General features: G+C 35.1%; 2 protein-coding genes across 11 annotated transcripts in view; both read left to right on the top strand.

The window, feature by feature from the left end:
* The window catches only part of NUP155 (nucleoporin 155), a 31,332-nt gene extending 21,832 nt beyond the window's left edge, over positions 1-9,500 (top strand). Inside the window, exons 24-35 of the mRNA XM_004937197.5 lie at positions 902-1,040; positions 1,723-1,858; positions 2,274-2,427; positions 2,704-2,808; positions 2,932-3,086; positions 3,552-3,681; positions 3,944-4,057; positions 4,564-4,684; positions 5,618-5,728; positions 6,977-7,113; positions 7,854-7,954; positions 9,052-9,500. Coding sequence (XP_004937254.1) covers positions 902-1,040; positions 1,723-1,858; positions 2,274-2,427; positions 2,704-2,808; positions 2,932-3,086; positions 3,552-3,681; positions 3,944-4,057; positions 4,564-4,684; positions 5,618-5,728; positions 6,977-7,113; positions 7,854-7,954; positions 9,052-9,190 — 1,542 coding nt within the window. The 3' untranslated portion in view covers positions 9,191-9,500. The remainder of the gene's footprint in view (positions 1-901; positions 1,041-1,722; positions 1,859-2,273; positions 2,428-2,703; positions 2,809-2,931; positions 3,087-3,551; positions 3,682-3,943; positions 4,058-4,563; positions 4,685-5,617; positions 5,729-6,976; positions 7,114-7,853; positions 7,955-9,051) is intronic.
* A 1,703-nt stretch (positions 9,501-11,203) lies between these two features.
* CPLANE1 (ciliogenesis and planar polarity effector 1) overlaps positions 11,204-20,245 on the top strand; it is a 63,891-nt gene continuing 54,849 nt past the window's right edge. For 8 of the 10 annotated variants that reach the window (XM_040656547.2, XM_040656546.2, XM_040656543.2 and 5 more), the window contains exons 1-11: positions 11,204-11,331; positions 11,463-11,603; positions 12,427-12,562; positions 12,756-12,875; positions 13,727-13,953; positions 15,514-15,620; positions 16,178-16,334; positions 16,914-17,017; positions 17,197-17,379; positions 19,135-19,384; positions 19,935-20,087. In XM_040656547.2, coding sequence (XP_040512481.1) covers positions 11,517-11,603; positions 12,427-12,562; positions 12,756-12,875; positions 13,727-13,953; positions 15,514-15,620; positions 16,178-16,334; positions 16,914-17,017; positions 17,197-17,379; positions 19,135-19,384; positions 19,935-20,087 — 1,524 coding nt within the window. In that variant the 5' untranslated portion in view covers positions 11,204-11,331; positions 11,463-11,516. Of the gene's footprint in view, positions 11,348-11,462; positions 11,604-12,426; positions 12,563-12,755; positions 12,876-13,726; positions 13,954-15,513; positions 15,621-16,177; positions 16,335-16,913; positions 17,018-17,196; positions 17,380-19,134; positions 19,385-19,934; positions 20,088-20,245 lie in introns of those variants that run through there. The other 2 variants (XM_040656542.2, XM_040656550.1) reach the window with 2 other exon arrangements.

The raw sequence follows: 20,245 nt of genomic DNA, 5'->3' as shown, positions 1-20,245 counted from the left end.
CTTGGTGTGAGTCCAGAGGAGAGCCATGAAGCTTACCAGAGGGTTGGAGGAGACCCTCTCCTATGAAAACAGGCTAAGAGTTGGGATTGTTGAGCCTGGAGAAGAGAAGGCTCTGGGGAGATTTTAGGGTGGCCTTCCAGTACTTAAAGAAGGCCTTCAAGAAAGATGGCTGGAGGCTTTATTATAGCAGTAGGAGTAGGTATAATGGTCTTAAACTAGAAAAGGATACGTTTAGATTAGGCATTAGGAAGAAATTCTTAACCCCCACATCAGAGGAGCTGGAACTAGATGATCTGTCTCTAAGATCTCTTCCAGGCCTAGCTATTCTACGATCCTGTGATTCAGATCAGGTAACTCGGACATCTTGTGTTTGCCTGCACTCAAGTGATTTCAAGAGCATAAGAACTAACATCTTGTTGATCGATGCTGAAAATTATGTGAATTCTACTTTGAAGTTCTTGCGGTTATTTGTAGGCTTCAGAGGGTCTCTAGCTCCAGTGTGATGCATAAGTTTTTCTGACATTGGTAATACATGTCTTATTCCAGCCTTTCCTCAGCACAGTCTTTTACCTAATTCTGTGGAATTTGTAGAAGAATTAATATCTTGAAGAACTCTTATTATTTGAAGATCTTCAACTAAATTCAGCAAAAGTAACTGTTGAGAGGAGAACACAGGGGAAATGGTTAAATCTTGTCTTCACAAGTACCCAGACTAGAAAGTCCTTGTCTCTAATGCAGTTGCACAGTCCTTATGCTGGAAAGTTGCTATTATGTACTGACAAGAGGAAGTGTTTTTGACAGTTTTGTGTGTTTTTAATTGATTCTGCTTTGAAACTTGTTGTCGTAACTCACTAACTCAAGTTTCATGACGAGTTTTCATTTTCCCCTCATTTGTATGTAGGCAAATGAATTGCTTCAGCGGTCTCGACAGGCTCAAAACAAATTGGAAAAAGAGAAAATGCTAAGAGAGTCACTGAAAGAATACCAAAAGATCAGCAATCAAGTAGACCTTGCTAATGTTTGTGCGCAATATAGGCAAGGTAAGAATCAATCACTGATCTTTTTCTGCTAACAAGTTGTATCATTTTACACCATCTTGCTTTTTTTGTTTTGTTTTCTAACTTCTAAATAATCTTACAATGATGCTTTCTCATAAATTTACTTCCGAGTAACTTTCAAAATTAGTATCTCTCAACCTCTTATTTTTAAAGCTATTCTAGGTTTTACCTGCAAATGAAAAAGGAACATTTCTGTATAGACGCATTCCCGTCCACTTACTTCACAGTGCAGTTTGCATTTCTTAGATACATGTGGTAATAATGTTATTAGCAAATTTTTTTGGCTGCATGTAAGCAGAGGGCAAACCATGGTATTTTAGCAGATGAGATTTTAAACCAAACATACTGTTTGAAAGATAGTTCTAAATCCTGTTTTGTCTACCAGAACTAGTACAGTATTTAAATGTAGATATAACTCTTTTAACAATCAAGATTTCAGCCTCTGCTCTACAAATTAGCAACTTCAGACTTGTATGTAATCCCACAGGTTAGGAATGGGCATAAACCTTTCTAAGATACAGATCAGAGTGAACATCTCTGATCGTTTATGTTCAGAGATATTTTATGATAAAAAGGGGTAGTATTTGACATCACTGATTTGTCATAGGTTTAACGCAATAATTTCTGGGGTGTTTTTTGTTTATTTATTTATTTTTATTCATAGTGCGTTTCTATGAGGGAGTAGTAGAACTGTCTCTTACTGCTGCTGAGAAGAAAGATCCCCAAGGTCTTGGCCTTCATTTCTATAAAAATGGAGAACCAGAGGAGGATGCTGTTGGGCTCCAAGCTTTTCAAGAGAGGCAAGTTTTCAGGATACCTTCTTAGCATTTTGTAGGGGCCACGATTTCAAGTGACTAGAAATGAGCCCCTTTGGGGAAGGCATGAAGGGTAATGACAAGCAAGCATTTCAGAAAAATATATGCATTAGAGATGGTTTTGCACAACTTACTTTCCTAGATTATCATTAATATGGCAACAACTTAGTTTGAAACAGAGGGTAAACTGGTACATACAGAAAACACTGTGATCTGGTCATTACAGAAGTGTTTGTTAGAAAGATGACTTGAGACCAAACTAGATTGTGTGAAGAACCTGATAATAAAAAAAATAAAAATTCACATATTTTAGTAATGACGTCTACAAAGACATGCAATAATGAAATTTAGAAGGTAGTTAATATTGTGTGGCTTCAATCTTCTTTTACTTTATTTACAGATTAAACAGCTACAAGTGTATAACTGACACCCTTCAAGAGTTAGTGAATCAAAGTAAAGCTGCTCCCCAGTCTCCCAGTGTGCCTAAAAAGCCAGGTCCTCCAGTGTTGTCATCTGACCCCAACATGCTAAGCAATGAAGAAGCAGGACACCATGTAAGAAATTGGAAAGAAAAATCATGACTGAATACTAGAAAGTAGTGTGATTTTAAGTGTTAAACCACTTATTATCTATAAAAGAGACCCCATATTTGGAATGTTTTTGTAAAACAGAAAAAAGTTAGGATTTATCATGTACCGGTTTATTTCAGAGTGTTAATAAAATCAATGATATGTACATAACAAATTAAATGTTTACATTTACATATTCAGTATTTGATGTAACATAATGTCTACAGGAATACCACATTTTGTCTTTTCTTTTGTCTCTAGTTTGAACAAATGCTAAAGCTAGCGCAGCGTTCAACAGATGAACTCTTTAGTATTGCGCTTTACAACTGGTTGATACAAGTTGACTTGGCTGACAAACTGCTACAGGTGAGCTATATTTGGGGAATAATCTGTTGGATGGTGCCACTGAATAGACAAGTGCATTGTAATAATCCTGATGCTTTAAAAGAAAGAGCAAGAGGATAATTGTTGTCTTTTTAACCTTTTCAGGTGACTGCCCCCTTTTTGGAACCTTACCTTGTGAGGATGACCAAGATTGACCAAAACAAAGTCCGTTATATGGATTTGCTGTGGAGATATTTTGAAAAGAACAGAAATTTTAGTAATGCAGCCAGAGTCTTGGCTAAATTAGCTGACCTACATAGGTATGGATCACGTGGGATTTATTTTATATATTGATGTAGTTGAAAATATAAAAGAAAATTAAAGCCAAGGCCAATGCCTTTTTTTAGTCATTTGCTGTTTTAAAAAAATCTAAATTAAAGGAATAATTAGCTTTTAACCCATGACTTTTTTGGAAAAAAAAGAAAAACTTTATGTATCATACATTAACTTACAAAGTATTTCCTGTTTAAAGTATGGTATGTGAAGTAGTAATTTCTGATGCAGAATTTTGTAATGCAGTAGTATAAGTGTAGAGCAGCTGGTTGAGTAGAACGCAGTAACTGCCAGTATAAAGAAAGTGTTAAATGGTTCAAGTATAATTTTTTGCGTGACTCAGTAAAATCAGGAATGAATGCTAGCTAACTTCCAGGGTCTAGTTAGAATATAATTAATTCTTTGATAATTTTATTAGGTACTCATTTTGCATTATAATGTTTGTTTTGCAGCACAGAAATTTCTCTTCAGCAGCGTCTTGAATACATTGCACGTGCTATTTTGAGTGCCAAAAGTTCCACTGCCATATCCTCTATAGCTGCAGATGGGGAATTCTTACATGAACTAGAGGAGAAAATGGATGTAAGACAAATAATTTATTTAAGCTACACTTTCTGTGTATTATTGCACTTGGTCTCATTAACACATGGCATTTATATATATATATTTTTTTAACCAAATCTGCCAAAACTATTTTCTGTACTTTGCTCCCAATGTGATTAAATTAAGCAGCTGATAATCTGAGGTAAAACAGTAGCACAGCTACATTTAAATAAGCTAAAGTTAATACTGAGTGTTTTCTTCAGATTTGATTAAGTTAATCTTGAAATGGTTTCTACACAAGGTTGCAAGGATCCAGCTTCAAATACAAGAAACGTTACAACGGCAGTATTCCCATCATTCTTCAGTGCAAGATGCAGTCTCCCAGCTTGATGCTGAGCTGATGGATATAACAAAGGTAGTCAGAAATTTCTCTGTATTAAATGTCAGTTTATCACATTTGGGGACTAAGGGGAGTGCTGTGCAAAGAATGTTCTAATACTGAGCAGAACATTTGAGAGAGTTTGGCATTCCTGGTCTCAGAATGCCTATGTTAGACTCTTTGTCATTTTGATATTCCTTCAGTCATCTGTAATTCAATTTCTTCCATGTGTTTTTTCTACTTTAAGCTTCAGAGTTCTTGATTTCTTGGAGCATCATGTTGGAAAATAGCATTCTTAATTGTATCTTCATGGAAAAATAAGAATTATATTTAAGAAGTTAAACTATTTATACTAAATAAAAAAAATAAATCATTTTAATGTTGCACTTGACAACAGTTATTTAAAGTATGCCTTTTTTATATACCATATGTCTACCATATAAGATAGGGAAAAATTGATCTTAAAATTTTCCAAGTTTTCTCTTTACTTGAAATGTCAAACCTGGTCTCTTGGTTTTTTTGTTTGTTTGTTTGTTTTTCAGCTTTATGGAGAATTTGCTGACCCCTTTAAGCTCTCAGAGTGTAAGCTTGCAATTATACATTGTGCAGGTCATTCTGATCCTATCTTAGTGCAAACTCTCTGGCAAGAAATCATTGAGAAAGGTAGGTCTTAATGGACCAAGACTGGTACAAGCTAGAATTATAGGAAAACAGCAAAATAAAAGCTTTTAAGAGTCATTAAGCATTGCTACTGATAAGCTGGTGATAAGGTTAGGCACATCTTTTCTGGAATATTCTGTAACTTATTTGATAGGCATAATTCATTAAAGTTTATACCAGTGGTTTGAGTGCATAAAGGGTATATGTTGAAGCATATTGCGTTAGTAGCTTGAATTATCAATTCCAGATAATTAAAATATTGTTCCATCTTAACATTTTCTTAGTTCCCATTATGTATGGATGCATAACTGTGAAATTTTATCTGAAGGTTTCAGTATTAGGAAATTCTAATTAAAATGTTAAGTGGCAAAAGTGGCAAAAAATGGCAAAAGCTAAAGAATTTTAAGGGAGTTCAGTGTTTTTATAACATTGACAGCAGCGGTAGCAGTGTTTTTTTTCATCCATGTTTAGAGGAGCAGAGTACTGGGCACTACTTGGCAAGCCTGGCCACTCACACGTGATAATCTGTCTCCATATGTACCACGAGTGCGTAATTTGCTCTTCCCCCCCGGCCTTTTTTTTTCCTTGGGTTTTGTACCAAGGTTGCCATTGGGCAAACAACACTGGCAGTGATTTGAGAAAAAAGCTATGTAGTTTTGGGTTTTGAATGTTGTGTGAATTTTTGTTTGTTTGTTGTTTTTTGTTTGTTTGTTTTTGTTTTTTTAAGTAGAATTGTATGGAACTTCAAAGAAGCATAGAAATATTTGAAAATACATGCATGCATCCTTTCACTTAAGTCTGTTGACTTTGCTTTGACATATGTAGCATAATATTTTTGCAGTGCTGAAGTAAATTTAAGTATCTCAGTATAGTCATCTCTAGTGTGGAACTTCTTATGTTTCTCAACATCTCACTAAATGATTTTTTTGCTTTCAGAGTTGAGTGACAGTGTGTCTCTGAGCCCTGCTGACAGAATGCAAGCACTTAGTCTAAAGATGGCATTGCTTGGAAAGATATATGCTGGCACACCTCGTTACTTTCCTTTAGGCAAGTGCTTTAGCCTGCGCAATGTATAAATATATGTATTACTTGAATGGGTCTCAAATTTTTCTGGCCTCTTTAAAAAGGCTGTAACTTAAGAAATTTCAGTCTTTTTTTTAAATCTTATAAAAGGAAAGAATGATTAAAATTTTATTTCTTCCAGTGCTTATAATTCTTAATTGACATATTTTCTTGTGAAATTTTTCACTGTATCTGCTGGAGCAATGCGTTATTTCAACTAATAGTATTAATGGAGCTGATCATCACGGTAGTTAGGTGGTGCCTTTCCTTTTTATCCAAGAACTTAGAAGCAAATGCATTGTTCTTACAATTAGTTCATTATTATAGTAACTTTGATGAGGGACTTAGAAGAGGGAGGTTAGATGAAAAGTAGAAATTGTTGCCTCTAATCTTGTAAATACTGTATAATTGTGTGTTTGCAAAACCATTAAAAGTTTTACAGTTGTATTTTTTCCTAAATTTATTTAGAGATTTAAGCAGACTTTACAGGTTTTTATGATGAATTGGAAGTAAATGAAGCTTAGAGGTCAGCAAGTTACATTTGGATGGCTATGTAAATCACAAAGTAATTAAGTTTGTTTGTATCAAAGTACCAAGTCAAAATGTGTACTTACACATGTAATAAGATTTTAGGCCACCACATTTGTCTGCTGTCTACTGATGCATCTGTTGTTGACTGCAGAGGCAAATTCAAAAACAGAATTCAGAAGACCTGTGAATCTTTTGGAGGTTCTTTCTGCTTTTGAGATGCTTGGGCACTCTGACAGTGTGGTATTATATAAAAATTGGGAAACTATCTCACTACAGTATTTTTTACAATATCAGGTTATTATTACTGACTCTTAAACATGATAAAGATGTTGTAGTTTTGCATATAGAGCTAATTATTCTACCAAATGAAATGGTAGTGTGTTTTGTGCTGTAACAATAGTTGATGAACTTCTCTTAACAACATAGTTTGGTATCAGAATTATAATAAAGAGTTCACTCTGAATAATTCCTCTCACGCATTGCTGATAGCTTAAAACCATCTTTGAAGGTAGTTAGGAATTGCATATCCTTTTCCTTCTACAGATTTGAGGAAACTGTTGCATATACTTCACAGGTGAAAGGTGCCAGCAAGAATGCAAAAGACAGAAAATCAGACTTGGAGCTACTAACTTTTGAATGATCTTTTTGCTAGACTGCCATTAACAGTTGGAATCTAAGTATCCCTTTTTTTTTTTCCTTCAGATTTTTTGGTGCAGTTCCTAGAGCAACAAGTCTGTGCTTTGAACTGGGATGTAGGTTTTGTAACATACACCATGCAAGAAATCGGTGTACCATTGCCAAGGCTGCTTGAAGTATATGACCAGTTGTTTAAAGCACGGGTAAGGAAAATAGCCACACACACAAAATAAGTAGTTCAGCTACTTGCAAAGTCTAACTCTGACAGGAAACACAGAATAGTATTCGGTGTGATTATATCAAAATACCAACTTCATAGCTTTTGTTACCTGTTTCTCACTCAAAGACTTCTCGTGCTGCTGTTCATCTTTTGATTTTATATATTTTAGCTCTAAACTATAAGAAAAGATTGTTTAGATTTTCTTAATTTTTTACTTCATCTACATCTGATTTAGAATTAAGTAGGATTAGAATTGTTATGCTGCAGAAGGAATGCCAAATTTTGAATGTATTAATTTCATTTCTTTCCTATTCATGACTAAAATCTGCTGTGTAGCCAATATAGTCAGTGCAACAGGCGTAATTAACAAAGAGTTACATTTTTAAATTCTGCTTTTTAAAACAAGTTTTCTGAATGAAAACATTGAATGTTTTCTTTTCGCGTGGGTTCCTTAATGTAAGGAATGCAAAATGTTGTAAAATCTCTTTTCAGAATCTTAGATAATGGAAAATTGAGTTAAATTTCTGTAAGATTTTAGTATTCAAACTTAAAAACAGCGCTCAAAATACAGATTTAATGTAGGTTAAGACAGAAGTCCCACTTACCTTATATTTTTGCTACAGTGAAAGAATATCAAAGCTAACCATTTGTATGCATCTGTTGAACTGTTTCGTTTGGTTTTTTTCATTAATATTCATCTTAATAGTTTGCAATCTCTTTTAGGACCCCTACTGGAATAGAATGAAAAAGCCCTTGCATCTATTGGAGTGTATTCATGTATTATTGTCAGGATACGTACAAGATCCAAGCAGAGTACTTATGAGGTAAAAAGAGCAGTTATATCCTAACGAAGTATACAATAAAATATATAAAATATCCTAAATCAGTGCACTTCAGCTATTCACAAAGCTTTTCTTCTTTTCTTCTGGGTGAATTGTTAGTGTTTGTTTTCAGATAGTAATGACCGAGACTCCTAATTTTTTATCAGCTAGTGGGAACTTGTAGGGTCTTCCCTGTAAAACTGACTCAATAAAAATTATTTTCTCAGTGGCAGATTGAGGAGAAAGTGGCAGTATTATTGTAAAATTTTTGACAATACACTTTAAGGAGCAATACAGACAAATTGGAGGGAATCTGGAAATAGTGCGGAAGAGTGAGAAATAGGTCTTTTTTTTTTTGAATGAATGAATGAATGAATGAATGAATGAATGAATGAATGAATTAAACACTGTAAAGTTTCTTGAATAAAGACTGGAAGCACTCAGGTTTTGTATTCTGGAGAAGACTAAAGATGGATACAAATCTTCCCAAATTGTTTTTAAAAGGCTGGTGACTAATCATTCTCCAAGACTAAAATTTAGCTTAATACATGACAAGAAAGAATTTAAATTTGGCATTGGAAAAAAGTGCCAACTAAAAGAATAGTTAATGTACGTCAATAAATGTGTGTATTCTGTAGAATCTCTAGTGTTTACAGTTTTTGTGAATAGACTATAAAAACTTGTTAGTACTATCCTGCCTCAGAAAGAAGAGCAGAATCTAACTCTTCTTAAGATCGATTTTTGTAATTGTGTTGGAAAATACACATGCAAATATTCCCTGTTCAAATACATAGTTTATCTGCCTTCCTTTTTTGGGCTTTCTATGGTAAACATTCTATCTTGTTAGAATTTGTGAATATTGTCAAATTTGATTCATTTATTCTCGCATTATAGCTGGCTTACAAGCACTAGAGTTATAAAACCATTTTTTATAAGAAAGAGCTAAATAATTAAAAGTAGCTGATACATTGTTCCATTGATACACAAAAGTAGTTGACTAGCTGATACATTGTTCCATTAAAATGTTAGGCTTACCTTCTATTTCAGTGGAATTCTTATATCCAGAAACTATTCTTTTGAGTTCTGTGTTTTTTTCACAGGCGGCGATTCACGAACGTTTGCTTGGATGCTGTTAGCTGTTACCTGGTTGAACTTCAGTCTATGAGCCCAACGCTAATGGTGCAGACTACCATTGGGAATTTTAAATCGCTACAGGCTAAGTTAGAGCGGCTTCACTGATTGACTAATACAATAAAAATCACACAGATAAAATGTACTGTGAAATGAAATTCCAGGTGTCTGCACTGAATCTCTGGAAGAACAAATGCTCATCGAATTTATAAGAGAGTTGCATTTCCTGCCAATTATTGATTATGTGGTCTGCCTGTTAATCTAAACATATCTACAAATTGTAGAATGCGAATGTGGAAAATAGTTTCTTTTGCTACTACCACATTTTTTAATTACAGAAAAGCTCGTTTTTTTATACTGTTGGAATAAAGTGCATTGTATGTTTTTTCCCATGAAGATTAAAAATATTTGGAAAATATTTTCTTTTTTCTTTGTTTAACGTAAGGTAATGGAGAAAAGTAAGAGTTATAACCTACTTTACAGCTGTTTTACACATACAACAACAAATGACAACTGAAAAAGGCAAGAATATGACCAGTGCATATGCTGGTGGAGTCAGGTTTTAAACATGGTCAGGTTAAGGACTAGTGATTCAAACATAACTAGCTGGGAATTACTGGCAAGTCTTTCAATGAAAAAGATGCTCATTGCTTCACTGCTATCTCTTTCACTGTCACCTGTAAATAATATGTTTGGGATAAAAGTCCAGAAATTGGGAACCTAATTCACACTGCAACTGAAAGTATTAAACTTTCAGTTTAATAAATAAACTAAAGTCACACTATTTTCCCTATTCCATTTTAATAAACATTTTTTTTCTGTTTAAAAAAAAAAAGAAATTAGTTATACTCTTAGTATGTGCACACAAGCACCAAATTATATATGTTCCTTAAAATGAGCAACATCTGTGCCTTATCTTGCCTTCGTGCTTCCTGACCTTTAAATTTTCACTCTACAAATAAACTTATGTTTTGTCCCTGTTTTGTTCCCATGAGTTGTATACATACCTGGTAACATAAACTGTATACTGTGCACAATAAATTAACAGTTTATGTGGGTAGTTTTTACAATTAGCTTTCTAATGCAAATAACTCTTTTGATGTAAATTGGAGTTAAGGGAGAAGCAAATATATTTGTCTATGCATGCAGAGTAGATAGGTTTTTTTTGTTTGTTGTTTTTTTTTTTTTTTTCCCAACAGAATGAGTAACTGATATACATACCACAAGTGTTCAAAAATAGGAAAAGAAGTTAATAGGAAAAAAGGTGATTTAAGGCATTTATTCACAGGCAAGTTAACCATTTATGATCTTTACTACTACTTGTTATTGTAACCTAGAGATTTGTTGAAAGTGTAGCTGTTAAGTGTCACTAAAAACTGCCTGGTCAATTCCAGTGGGTTTCAGCTAGATTGCACCCAGTAAAGTGTCACGTAAATTAGAATAATCCTGGGTTGTTAGTTTTTTTGTTTTTTGTTTTTTTTTTAACCTCTTATTAAAGCAAAATAAAGATGAAGTCTTAATATTGGCTTTTCTATCAGTGTTGAAGTTCATTCACAAAGTATTTAAATAGAGGAACTGCTTTCTGTTCTGGAAAACAAAGCAGCTGTTTTTCCGTGTGAGGCAGACTCTCCAGCTGATACAAAATACGTTTGCAGGTAGCTGTTTCACACCAAGGATCTCTTGCACACCGATCCTGTTCTGGCTGCAGTTTTGTCCATACCCCACAGGAGCGATGACCCAAGTCCTGCCTGGTCCGTTTACCTTCTCATGGTATACCGTCATGTTTACACAACGGAATGTTTCCAGATGTGGGCAAAAAGCCGAAAAGTCGAGAAGTGACACAAAATTAGAGGCTTTTTTTCCAGTTTATAGAATACAGGTGCTTCTAGCGACATAGGACCGTTAAGGCTGGAAACTGTTAAGGTCATCGAGTGCAGCCGTGGCCCTCAGTGCCACCATTACTCTCCTCCTGAGCACCTCGTCGGACAGCCTCATTCTCACACACAGCGCTCCGGCCGTGGGGCGGAATGGAGCGGTGCTCTCGCGATGACGGGATCTTCCGTCACGGAGGAGGCGGCCGCGGGGGAGAAGGGCGGCGCATGCGCACTGCGCTGTGTCCGCGCCGTCCGTTGGCCCGGCAGCCGTTGGTGGCCGTTTGTGTTGGTGCCCCGTGCTCTTTTCTCTCTCACTCCTTATGGAACGCAATGCGTAACCTGTATGGCTGTGCTCAAGTGCTGCCAGTGAGCTGTGTGAGTGGAAGCAAGGGTTAGTTTGGGAAGCGTCAGTTCTCCTCGGGTTTAGCAGAAAGCTGCCACAATCTGTGTGCTGTCCTCTGAAAAGCATGAAAACTTTTTTTTTTTTTCTTTCCATATCTCTTTAGGTATGTGGAAAAGACATTATTTGGTTTTCTTTATAATGGTTACCTAGAGGTTTTATGAGGATGGAGGTCAAGCTGGATGTTCTCGTGTCTACATCTATCAAACAAAGGAAACCGTGGACTCGCATCACCTGGATTGGGCAGGTAAGTGTAAAGGAGGCTAAAGGAAGTCACGTTCTTTAAAGAGTAGTTAGCTTTAGGTAAGACTTACCTTTCTGTTTACAGAGAGCAGGGTAAAAAAGGGGTTAATTTGAACACATTGCACTTAGGAGTTGCAGAAAATAAAAATGATATCTTCCAAGCTTGCCTTGAGGCTGGATCATTTCAGTACTGCTCAGATGAACTGTGGGGAGTCCTTCACAAGATGTGCCCCATACTCGGGTCTGTTCTTTGATGGTTCTGGTTTCTCAGGCCCTTTTTTTTTTTACAGTATGTCACTGAAAATTTTGAACAAAAAGGTTTTCCTATTCCTCACTGCGTGTTGAAAGATGCTTTATTAAACCTTCTTGTTAAAATGAGGCTGGATTTTATCTTTTTGTAATGTACGGTTTCTATTTAACTAGGTGAACTGTCTAAGGTCTGATTGAAAGCAGTGGCAAAAATCTGACTTTAAACATGGCAGGATGAGGGAATGAGTGTCTGTTCTTGTGCTTGTTGGCATGTGACTTAGTTGAGATACTTTGAATAACTTTTTGTAGTGATTCTAAGTTCCATTAAATGATTTAAAATCTGTTGAAATGAAATAGGCTGATGCTGCATATGATACTTGAATCATAGTGTGTCCCAAGTTGGAAGGAATACATAAGGATCATTGTGTTATACTGTAAAGCAAATATGCCAAAGAATGAAGCTGTAACATACTTTCCTTTTCTCCCTCTTCATTATTTTTTCTAACTCTTTTATGTGTTTCTTTGATGTTTTGCAGGCTTAGTAGAAATTATTTTAAAATGCTCTTTTCTTTTAACAGGAAAAAGAGGCTGTTTTTCTTCTAGATGATAAACACATAAATGAAATTAATCTTGCATCAGGGAAGACAAAGAAGAAAATTCCCCAGCTGCAGTCATTGTTAAAAAATGTAGTTGTCTTAACAACGTCAATAAATGGTTAAGTATACTATTTCATTTATTATAAACCCAAGCTATTCTATATTTAGTTTTAACGGTTTAGAAAGATACAATACCTGAAATATATTCCAGTTTACTTTCAGCTTCAGAATTGTGGCTACAATGGAAAGGAAGTAATGTTAAGTATTTCATAATAATGTGCTTCAAAATATCTCTCCCCTGATGAACACAGGTGCTTGGCTGGCAGGATTGCTTACAACAGGAGAGTTATTTCTTTGGAATAAAGACCAGGATTGTTTAAAATTAATACCAGCAATTGAAGAGGCTAGGAAGGTAGTTGCAGTAGCACAAGGTAAGTGAAGTGGTTTTCAGTTTGTCTTTTGAAAAATGAAGTAGAGGCAAAAGTCTGTTTGTTATAAACTGTTCTTGCACAAGTTAAAAGCTATATTCTAGCATTGTTTTGCATTTCTATCTACTTGTCTGCAAGCTAAGCTTTGACAAATGTTCTTTTTGTTACTTAAATAATGCAGATTTTCTAAATGCAAAAAAAGCATTAAGTGCAGTATATATTTTGTTTGTAATGGTTAGTTATCAATTGTTGAAAAACATTCCTTCATTAGGTTATAAATATATCTTGGAGAAGACGTACATCTAATTTAACTGCTATATGCTTCATGTTAGGTTTATTTTCTAGGAAAGATTTTCTGATAAACAGTAATAAGAGAGAATATTGCAAAGGCATATATTTGCAAATTTAGTACTAAGTTGCATATTGTCTAAGTATCATCTTACTGGGTAATCTCACTGACATCAGGTTAGAAAATGAAGTATTGTAGAAGCAATCTATCATTTTGGGGAATACATGCATTTAGGAGTTGAAGGTAATAAAAAAGCAGAGCTTTTATGCATTTATTTGTAATTTTCATGAAAGGGGTATTTCAAGAAAGACGATTTCAGAAACCAGCTCTAATGGTTGAGTCTCCTGGGGAAGATAACACAAAATCCATAAGAATGGACATCCCCTCTGACTTCACTGCTGCCAAAGGTCTAGTATTAATGATGAGGTTGGAAATCAAAGGTACTTAAGGAGGCAGCTTGAGTTTGTTGTGATAGAAGTGAAAGTAATTTTCCTGTTCTTTTATTTTTTAAGTCTAAATCTAGCAGAGGATCAAAAATAATTCTGGTGTTTACTGTTTTTTCTAGAGTGTTTGATGAGATTGTATTTGTATGTGTCTGAAGATGGCAGAAGGGCGCTATTAACTACTCCTACAGCATGTGTCTTTTTGTGGGAGAGCACAGAATATGAAAACACACTCTCTTATAAAAACTTTTCTGGGCGGTGGACTCAAATTTTGCCAAGTGAATCAGTCACATTACCTTCTACTGAAGAAAAAGAAGTTGGAGTTCATGCTACTTTCTTACAAAATGAGGTAAAAAAAAAAAAAAAAAAAAAAGCCCTAAAGCATGGGTATCCAACCTTTTGGCTTGCCTGGACCACAGTGATTGAACAGAAATAGGTTTGGGCTGCATACACAGGGCTGCTTCAAAACTAGTGCCTCATATTTGTTTCTGTGGAAATTACAACTCACATGAAGAGTGCAATAATACTGTTTGATAGAGCAAAATCTCAGCTACAAAGCACTATTTTCAGTGTAGTCACAACCATTAGCTGTGCATTTTCATCAGCAATGAATAGGAGCCTACATGCTGCACTAGTGAAAATCTGCACCAGCAAAGGGGACCCACTGTTGCTGTCACCACTGCTGAAATGCACCACACGCTGCCTCACTGTGCTCCCACCTCCTAACTGTTCATAAGTGTCAGTGGGTGCCATTTTTTCTACATGGAAGAATGCGATTCCACACCTTTTCTTCTGCACTTCTGTGTCAGACTGCTCTTCTGCTGCCATCTGTCACATGGCAAACACATGTAACAGAATATTGGTGGGAAGGTTCAGCCTCCACTGCCATACCACCAACATCTGCCTCTGACACCATGGGCCGATGTAATAAAATGGCAGGCATTACATTTTTAGCAGCCCTCATAAAATATGTTAAATAATTCATGTATATAAGTAATAAAACTTATTTTAATCTTTTATATTTTTTTAAAAACAAACAAAAAAAAGAGCAACACAGAACTAGTGGGATATATGTTTTGGTTTTGTGAACCTAATGCATCAATCCCTGGTTCCATGGCAGTGCCTGCAATTCTTGGTGAGCTCTCAAGGATTTTTGATGAAATTTTTGATCTCAAGAAACTTTTGATGAAATTTCACTCCTCTGGTCCTTCATCCTTGAGAACAGTTGGCCACCAATGTGCGTGCTGCCAAAAAACGGTGACGTGAAAAAGACATGATTGTGAAGGGAGGGATGTTCTTATCTGGTAAGATGGGGCTTATGAAAGAGTCCTGGTCAGATTTTTGAGATGAGTGTCTGATTGCCACTCTATGGTCTCCATTGGAAAATTCCCAGGTCATGTATTTATGTCAACCAAAAATGGAGTTGCAAATAGACAAAAAAAAAACCAACCATACATATATATATAAAAAGTATATATATATACTTTTTTTTTTTTTGGTGCAATCTTGAAGCCTGTTCTCAAATTCCTTTATCAAAAAGGAAAGCATGGCTGTGTATTTTTTACTGTGCACTGAAGCTGGGCTGCATGTGGGATGGGGGTTGGTCATTCCCACCTGAAAGTAATCATCTCATCTCTAAAGTAAGTTTGAGCAGCAGAAGCTAGAGCAAGTGATGATTGGCTCTTTGTTACATATACATTTCACCATTCATTTTGTATGAGATTTAATGACAACGTAAGAACAGCCTTGCTGGGTCAGATCAAAGTTCATCTAGCATGGTGTATTCTTGCCTGCCTTAAATTCATGAATGACAATATTTTGTTATTTTAACTCAGTAGCTACTTTGATTAATGTATAAGTAATCGTGTATAACCAGGATTTGGAGTTTGTCTTTTTTTTTTCTTCACAGGTGCTGGGTGATTGCTGTTTGTGCTCATTTGTGTTTTACTCTGGCGAGTGTTTGCTTTTAACATTTTTGATTCTTCGTTGGCATGAAAATGGCTTTAAATATGCCAGGTACGCTCAAAGTTATTTGAAGTTCACTAACGTAAGAGAAAGATTGTATTAAAATATATTTTACAGTGAGATTTGAAAACTGCATGTGAACACGTTTACATTGACATGCAGCTAGTTTTTGTAGTCTCTTTTGTTTCCTGTCATGTTTTGAATCTTCTTAGGTTTTTTATTTAGAATAGCATACCATTGATTTTCATACTCATACTCCTGAGTAGTCCTATGTTAGATGTCATTATGCTGTCTGAGAAGATTCTTAGCTAGAACGCTAGTCTCTTAATTCTGTAGCATGGATCTATATTTATTTAAATGTTCTATGCATTAGCCTAAACTTCTATTTCATAAAAATTGTTCTGCTTAAATTTTTATAAATTCTTCTAATTTGTAAGGTTTAAGAAGGAAATTAGTGTTTTGGTTTTTTTTCTTTTTCTTGTACGTTTCATGTCTGTTCTTGTCTGGCATGTTTTATTTATAATGTCCATTCAGCATAACTGAATTCTCTCTTTTTGTTGGTTTTTTTTTGTTGTTGTTTTGTTTTGTTTTTATTCTTTTAAATTCAGTTCTTTGCCATACCAGATCCACTGGGTACAGCAGACTTGTTCTCTTGTTAATTTAGTGCCTCAATGTGTATCTATAAAGTCAAGAGGAGCTTTGCTATCTGCATTTGCCAGAGATGGTCTCTTTCTTGCAGTAGCTGTTAACCAAATTGATCCTAAGGTATGAATAATGAGCAATAGTTCCACTTAATAGTTCCACTTGAATGAAGACTGGTAAAAGGAAATTAATTAGACGTGATTTTCAAGATTCATACTGGTACACATGATTATATTCATATTTATATTGATAGGCATGAAATTCTGTTATTCCTCCTAACAAATAACAGGTTAAATCTGAAGCCAAATCCTGATGCAGATTTTAGTGCTGATGCTGTGCGGTATTTAGCACGTGGGGATGGGATAATGCGGTCTTTAAAACCTTCAGTTATTCGCCAACCAAACAGAAAAAGTTGCATTTTGAGAGTTTTAGAAAAAAAGTCAAAATGCTATCTATTACATACTCAATATATAATCAATCTTTAACTGTTTTTCAAATCTAGAATTAAGTATACAAACTAATAAATAATGTAAATAATATTAATTACTGAAATGCAGTGGCACAGTGACATGGAGTAGTATTTCCAAGACATCAGATGTAACACATAACTTGCTAATATAAATTGCTTTTAAAACAACTACAGTTTTTCTGTAAACATTTATGAACTGTTTTTTCTTTTTAACATTTACTTTCTTATTTTAGGCAACTCAAATTTTGTTTTTAAACACCCTGAATTTTTTAACTGTTTCGGGTAGTGTTAAAGGTTGCAGTAGCAAGAGCAGCACTATCCCATCCAAGTTTATCAGGTAAGAAATGGATGTTGTTTCTGATTTTGTTGTGCGCTTCTTGCTTGCTTGTTTGTTTTCTTTTGTTTGTTTGTTTCTTTGAGGGGGATGTTTTTGTTTGTGTTTGTTTATTTTAATAGTTAACCTAAGATTTGATACAGAGATTTGACAGAAAAAAATATTTTTCCTGCCCTATCTAGGTCTTACTGGGTTGGTGACATGAGTTGGACTCCTGATAGCCTTTTCTTGGCTTGCATGTTAAAACGTGGGTCTTTGATTTTGTTGACTGGTATGGGTGAATTGCTGACCCTGATTACTTCTGGCTGTTCTGTAGAATTTGGACCAGCAGAGTTTATTCCAATTCATCCACTAATAACATACAGGTAAAAGGATTTGAAATTACCTATATATCTTTGTCTGATTATCATATCTTACTTTCAAACATACTTACTGCAAATTTAAACTTCATCTTTCAAGTTCAGTCTTTTACTTTTTATGTCTCCTTTCAATATCTGTTTCTCATTCATAGTTCTCTTCTCTTTCTTGTAATGGGTTTGTCGTGATGAAAAATTGGCATTCTGATAATGTGAGTATACATTATTTGACTTGTTTTATTTCAGTTGTTTGAATTTGGTAGTAATTAAAAATAGCATGTGTTTGTGATGTGGAAAGAAACTGAATTTATACCAGCACTAAAAGTGTACATTTATTTTAATCCAGTGATATTTCTCTATTCTTATTTAATTTTACTTACAGAACTTTGCCATGTTTCCAACTCAGATCTTGTAAAAGATGTGCATGATCAAAAACTAAGATTTCTTAAATAATATTTAAAGTACTCCAGTTCTCTAAATTTTGAAATTCAGCTGCTGGTTGTATAGGGGGATATAAGGATCTTCAGTAACATCTTAGAAAATACATCAGAGGTTACAAAAAAGTAACACATTCTGAACACCTGGAAGAAACAAAATAGAATCTAAACATTACTGTATTGAAAATATGTGTGTATTAATAAGTAGCAATGATATATTAATGATATGTTATTGCAATAATGTGTTACTTTGAGCTTTTCACTTCTGTTATTTCTGAAAGTCCAATAGCATAAAATGTTTTATCTCATGAAAACATTCAAAAGTATTATAATAGCTTCTTAAACCATCTGGTTGAGAATTCATTTACTAAAACATATTAAAATACCTTAATGATGGGTACTTATTGAATGTATGAAGGTACTTCAATATTCAAATCTTGAGGGTTTTTTATTTTTCATACGCGACTACTAGAAGTTAAATAGGTTTTCATTTTCAAGCACTTGTCATACGCAATAAGAGGGTGCAATAGAGAGGTTTAAAGTCAGATTGGGGAAAAATATTTAATACTTAAACAGCTTGCAGTATTTTCATATTACTTTACTTAGTGAATTTAAAGAAAAATTATAAACTAAGTCACAAATGCAGCAAAATCCTAGCATCTTGCTGGCATAAACAGTGTTATTCAAAGTGCTAATCTTTTGAAAACTTAAGTATTTCCTTAAAAGGTATCACGGATTGGTGCTGGGACTAGTGCTGTTTAACACCTTTGTAGGCAACATGGACAGCAGGATCAAGTGCACCCTCAGGGAGTTTGCAGATGACACCAAGCTGAGTGGTGCACTTCACATACTGGAGGGCAGGGATCCTATCCAGAGGGACCTGGAAAGGCTCTGAGAGAGAAGTGGGCCCATGAGAACCTCATGAAGTTCAACAAGGCCAAGGGCAAGGTCCTGCGCCTGAGTCAGGGCAATCCCAAGCACAGATACAGATGGGGCAGAGAATGGCTTAAGAGCAGCCCTGAGGAGAAGGATTTGGGGGTGTTGGTTGATGAAAGACTCAGCATGAGTCACCAGTGTGCACTTGCAGCCCAGAAGGCTAACTGTATCCTGGGTTGCATCATGAATGTGATGAGCAGGTCAAGGGAGGTGATTCTTCCCCTCTACTCTGCTCTAATGAGACCCCACCTGGTGTACTGCATGCAGTTCTGGGGCCCCCAGCACAAGAAGGACATGGAACTGAGGACATGAGCTTATTTCTTCTATATTCTATTAATGATTATCACTTAATTTTTGCATCTTATGTTGAAATGTATCTTTATTTTAATAGGCAGCACAATTCTTTGTGTCAAGACTCTAGTCAGACACTTGGATCTTCAGCTTCTGAAAGTGATCTTATGAGACAGAGATTTTCTGTTGCTTCTCACTCAAGATTACCCTACCTCATTGTCTCTGATGGATTCATGATAACAGTGCTGAGATTTCATAACAATGTTTCACCAGTGGGATTTTTAAGATCCCTTTTGCTTGATTCAACACAACGGCTTGAAAATATCCGTAGGAATGTGATGAACTCCCAGGTAGGGTTAAGAGTTTTTCACATGTATTGTTAAGTAAAATAAAACTTCATATATATAAAAATGTGGTTTTTCAGGCAGAGTACCTCAGTTTATTGTGAAATTAGTATAAATTCTTTTGAGTTAGAAAGCCATTTCAAGAAGAGAGTTGATCTGGAAAACACGAATATGTAGCTTTCTCTGAAACTGTATTCCTATGAAGTCTGATTAATATTTCAGTAAAATGTAAGGAGCACAGTCACAGCATATTCTTTTGTAATCTTGTGAAAAAAAATTGCTGAATTTCTTTGTCAGTGGAGTTGGTTCAAAACATTGGCAGGTAATGTTCTACTCTGACTTAATGACTTAAAGATGCTAAGAAAAATGCAGAATTCCAAGGCATGTCCAAATAATAGCTTGTTTCTCTGTGAATGTATATACCTCCTTACCTGTTCTCCCTTTCTGTCTATGACTTTAAAACTGAGGCTTCTTAAATGAGATCAGTTTCCTTTTTTTATTTCATAAATATTTAGTTTGATTTAGAGACAATGTTTTGCATTATTGTTTCTTTTAGTCTAAAGGAAGACATCTGTGTTTACGATCCCTGTTGTCTTTAAAAGACAGCCTTTTAAAACACACGCAAAACCATACCTCCTTCTTTTTCAATGTTCCAAAATTTCTGGAAGAGGACACAACAGAAACAAATCAGAAAACCACAGACTTACTGGTACGTAATCATGTTCTTCCTTTTCTGATTAGGCAAATGATTTCCTCATATGATATTCTAACTGTAAAGATTTTTTTTTTTCCCCTGAAGTAGTAGTTTTTCTACATTTGCCCATACTTACAAAGTCGCTGTACAGCCTTTCTCAATTCCATTTCATG

This window comes from Gallus gallus, chromosome Z, assembly GCF_016699485.2.
Source record: "Gallus gallus isolate bGalGal1 chromosome Z, bGalGal1.mat.broiler.GRCg7b, whole genome shotgun sequence".
Taxonomy (NCBI): domain Eukaryota; kingdom Metazoa; phylum Chordata; class Aves; order Galliformes; family Phasianidae; genus Gallus; species Gallus gallus.
Note: the sequence above shows the minus strand (reverse complement) of the source record. Positions and strands in the feature narration are given on the sequence as shown.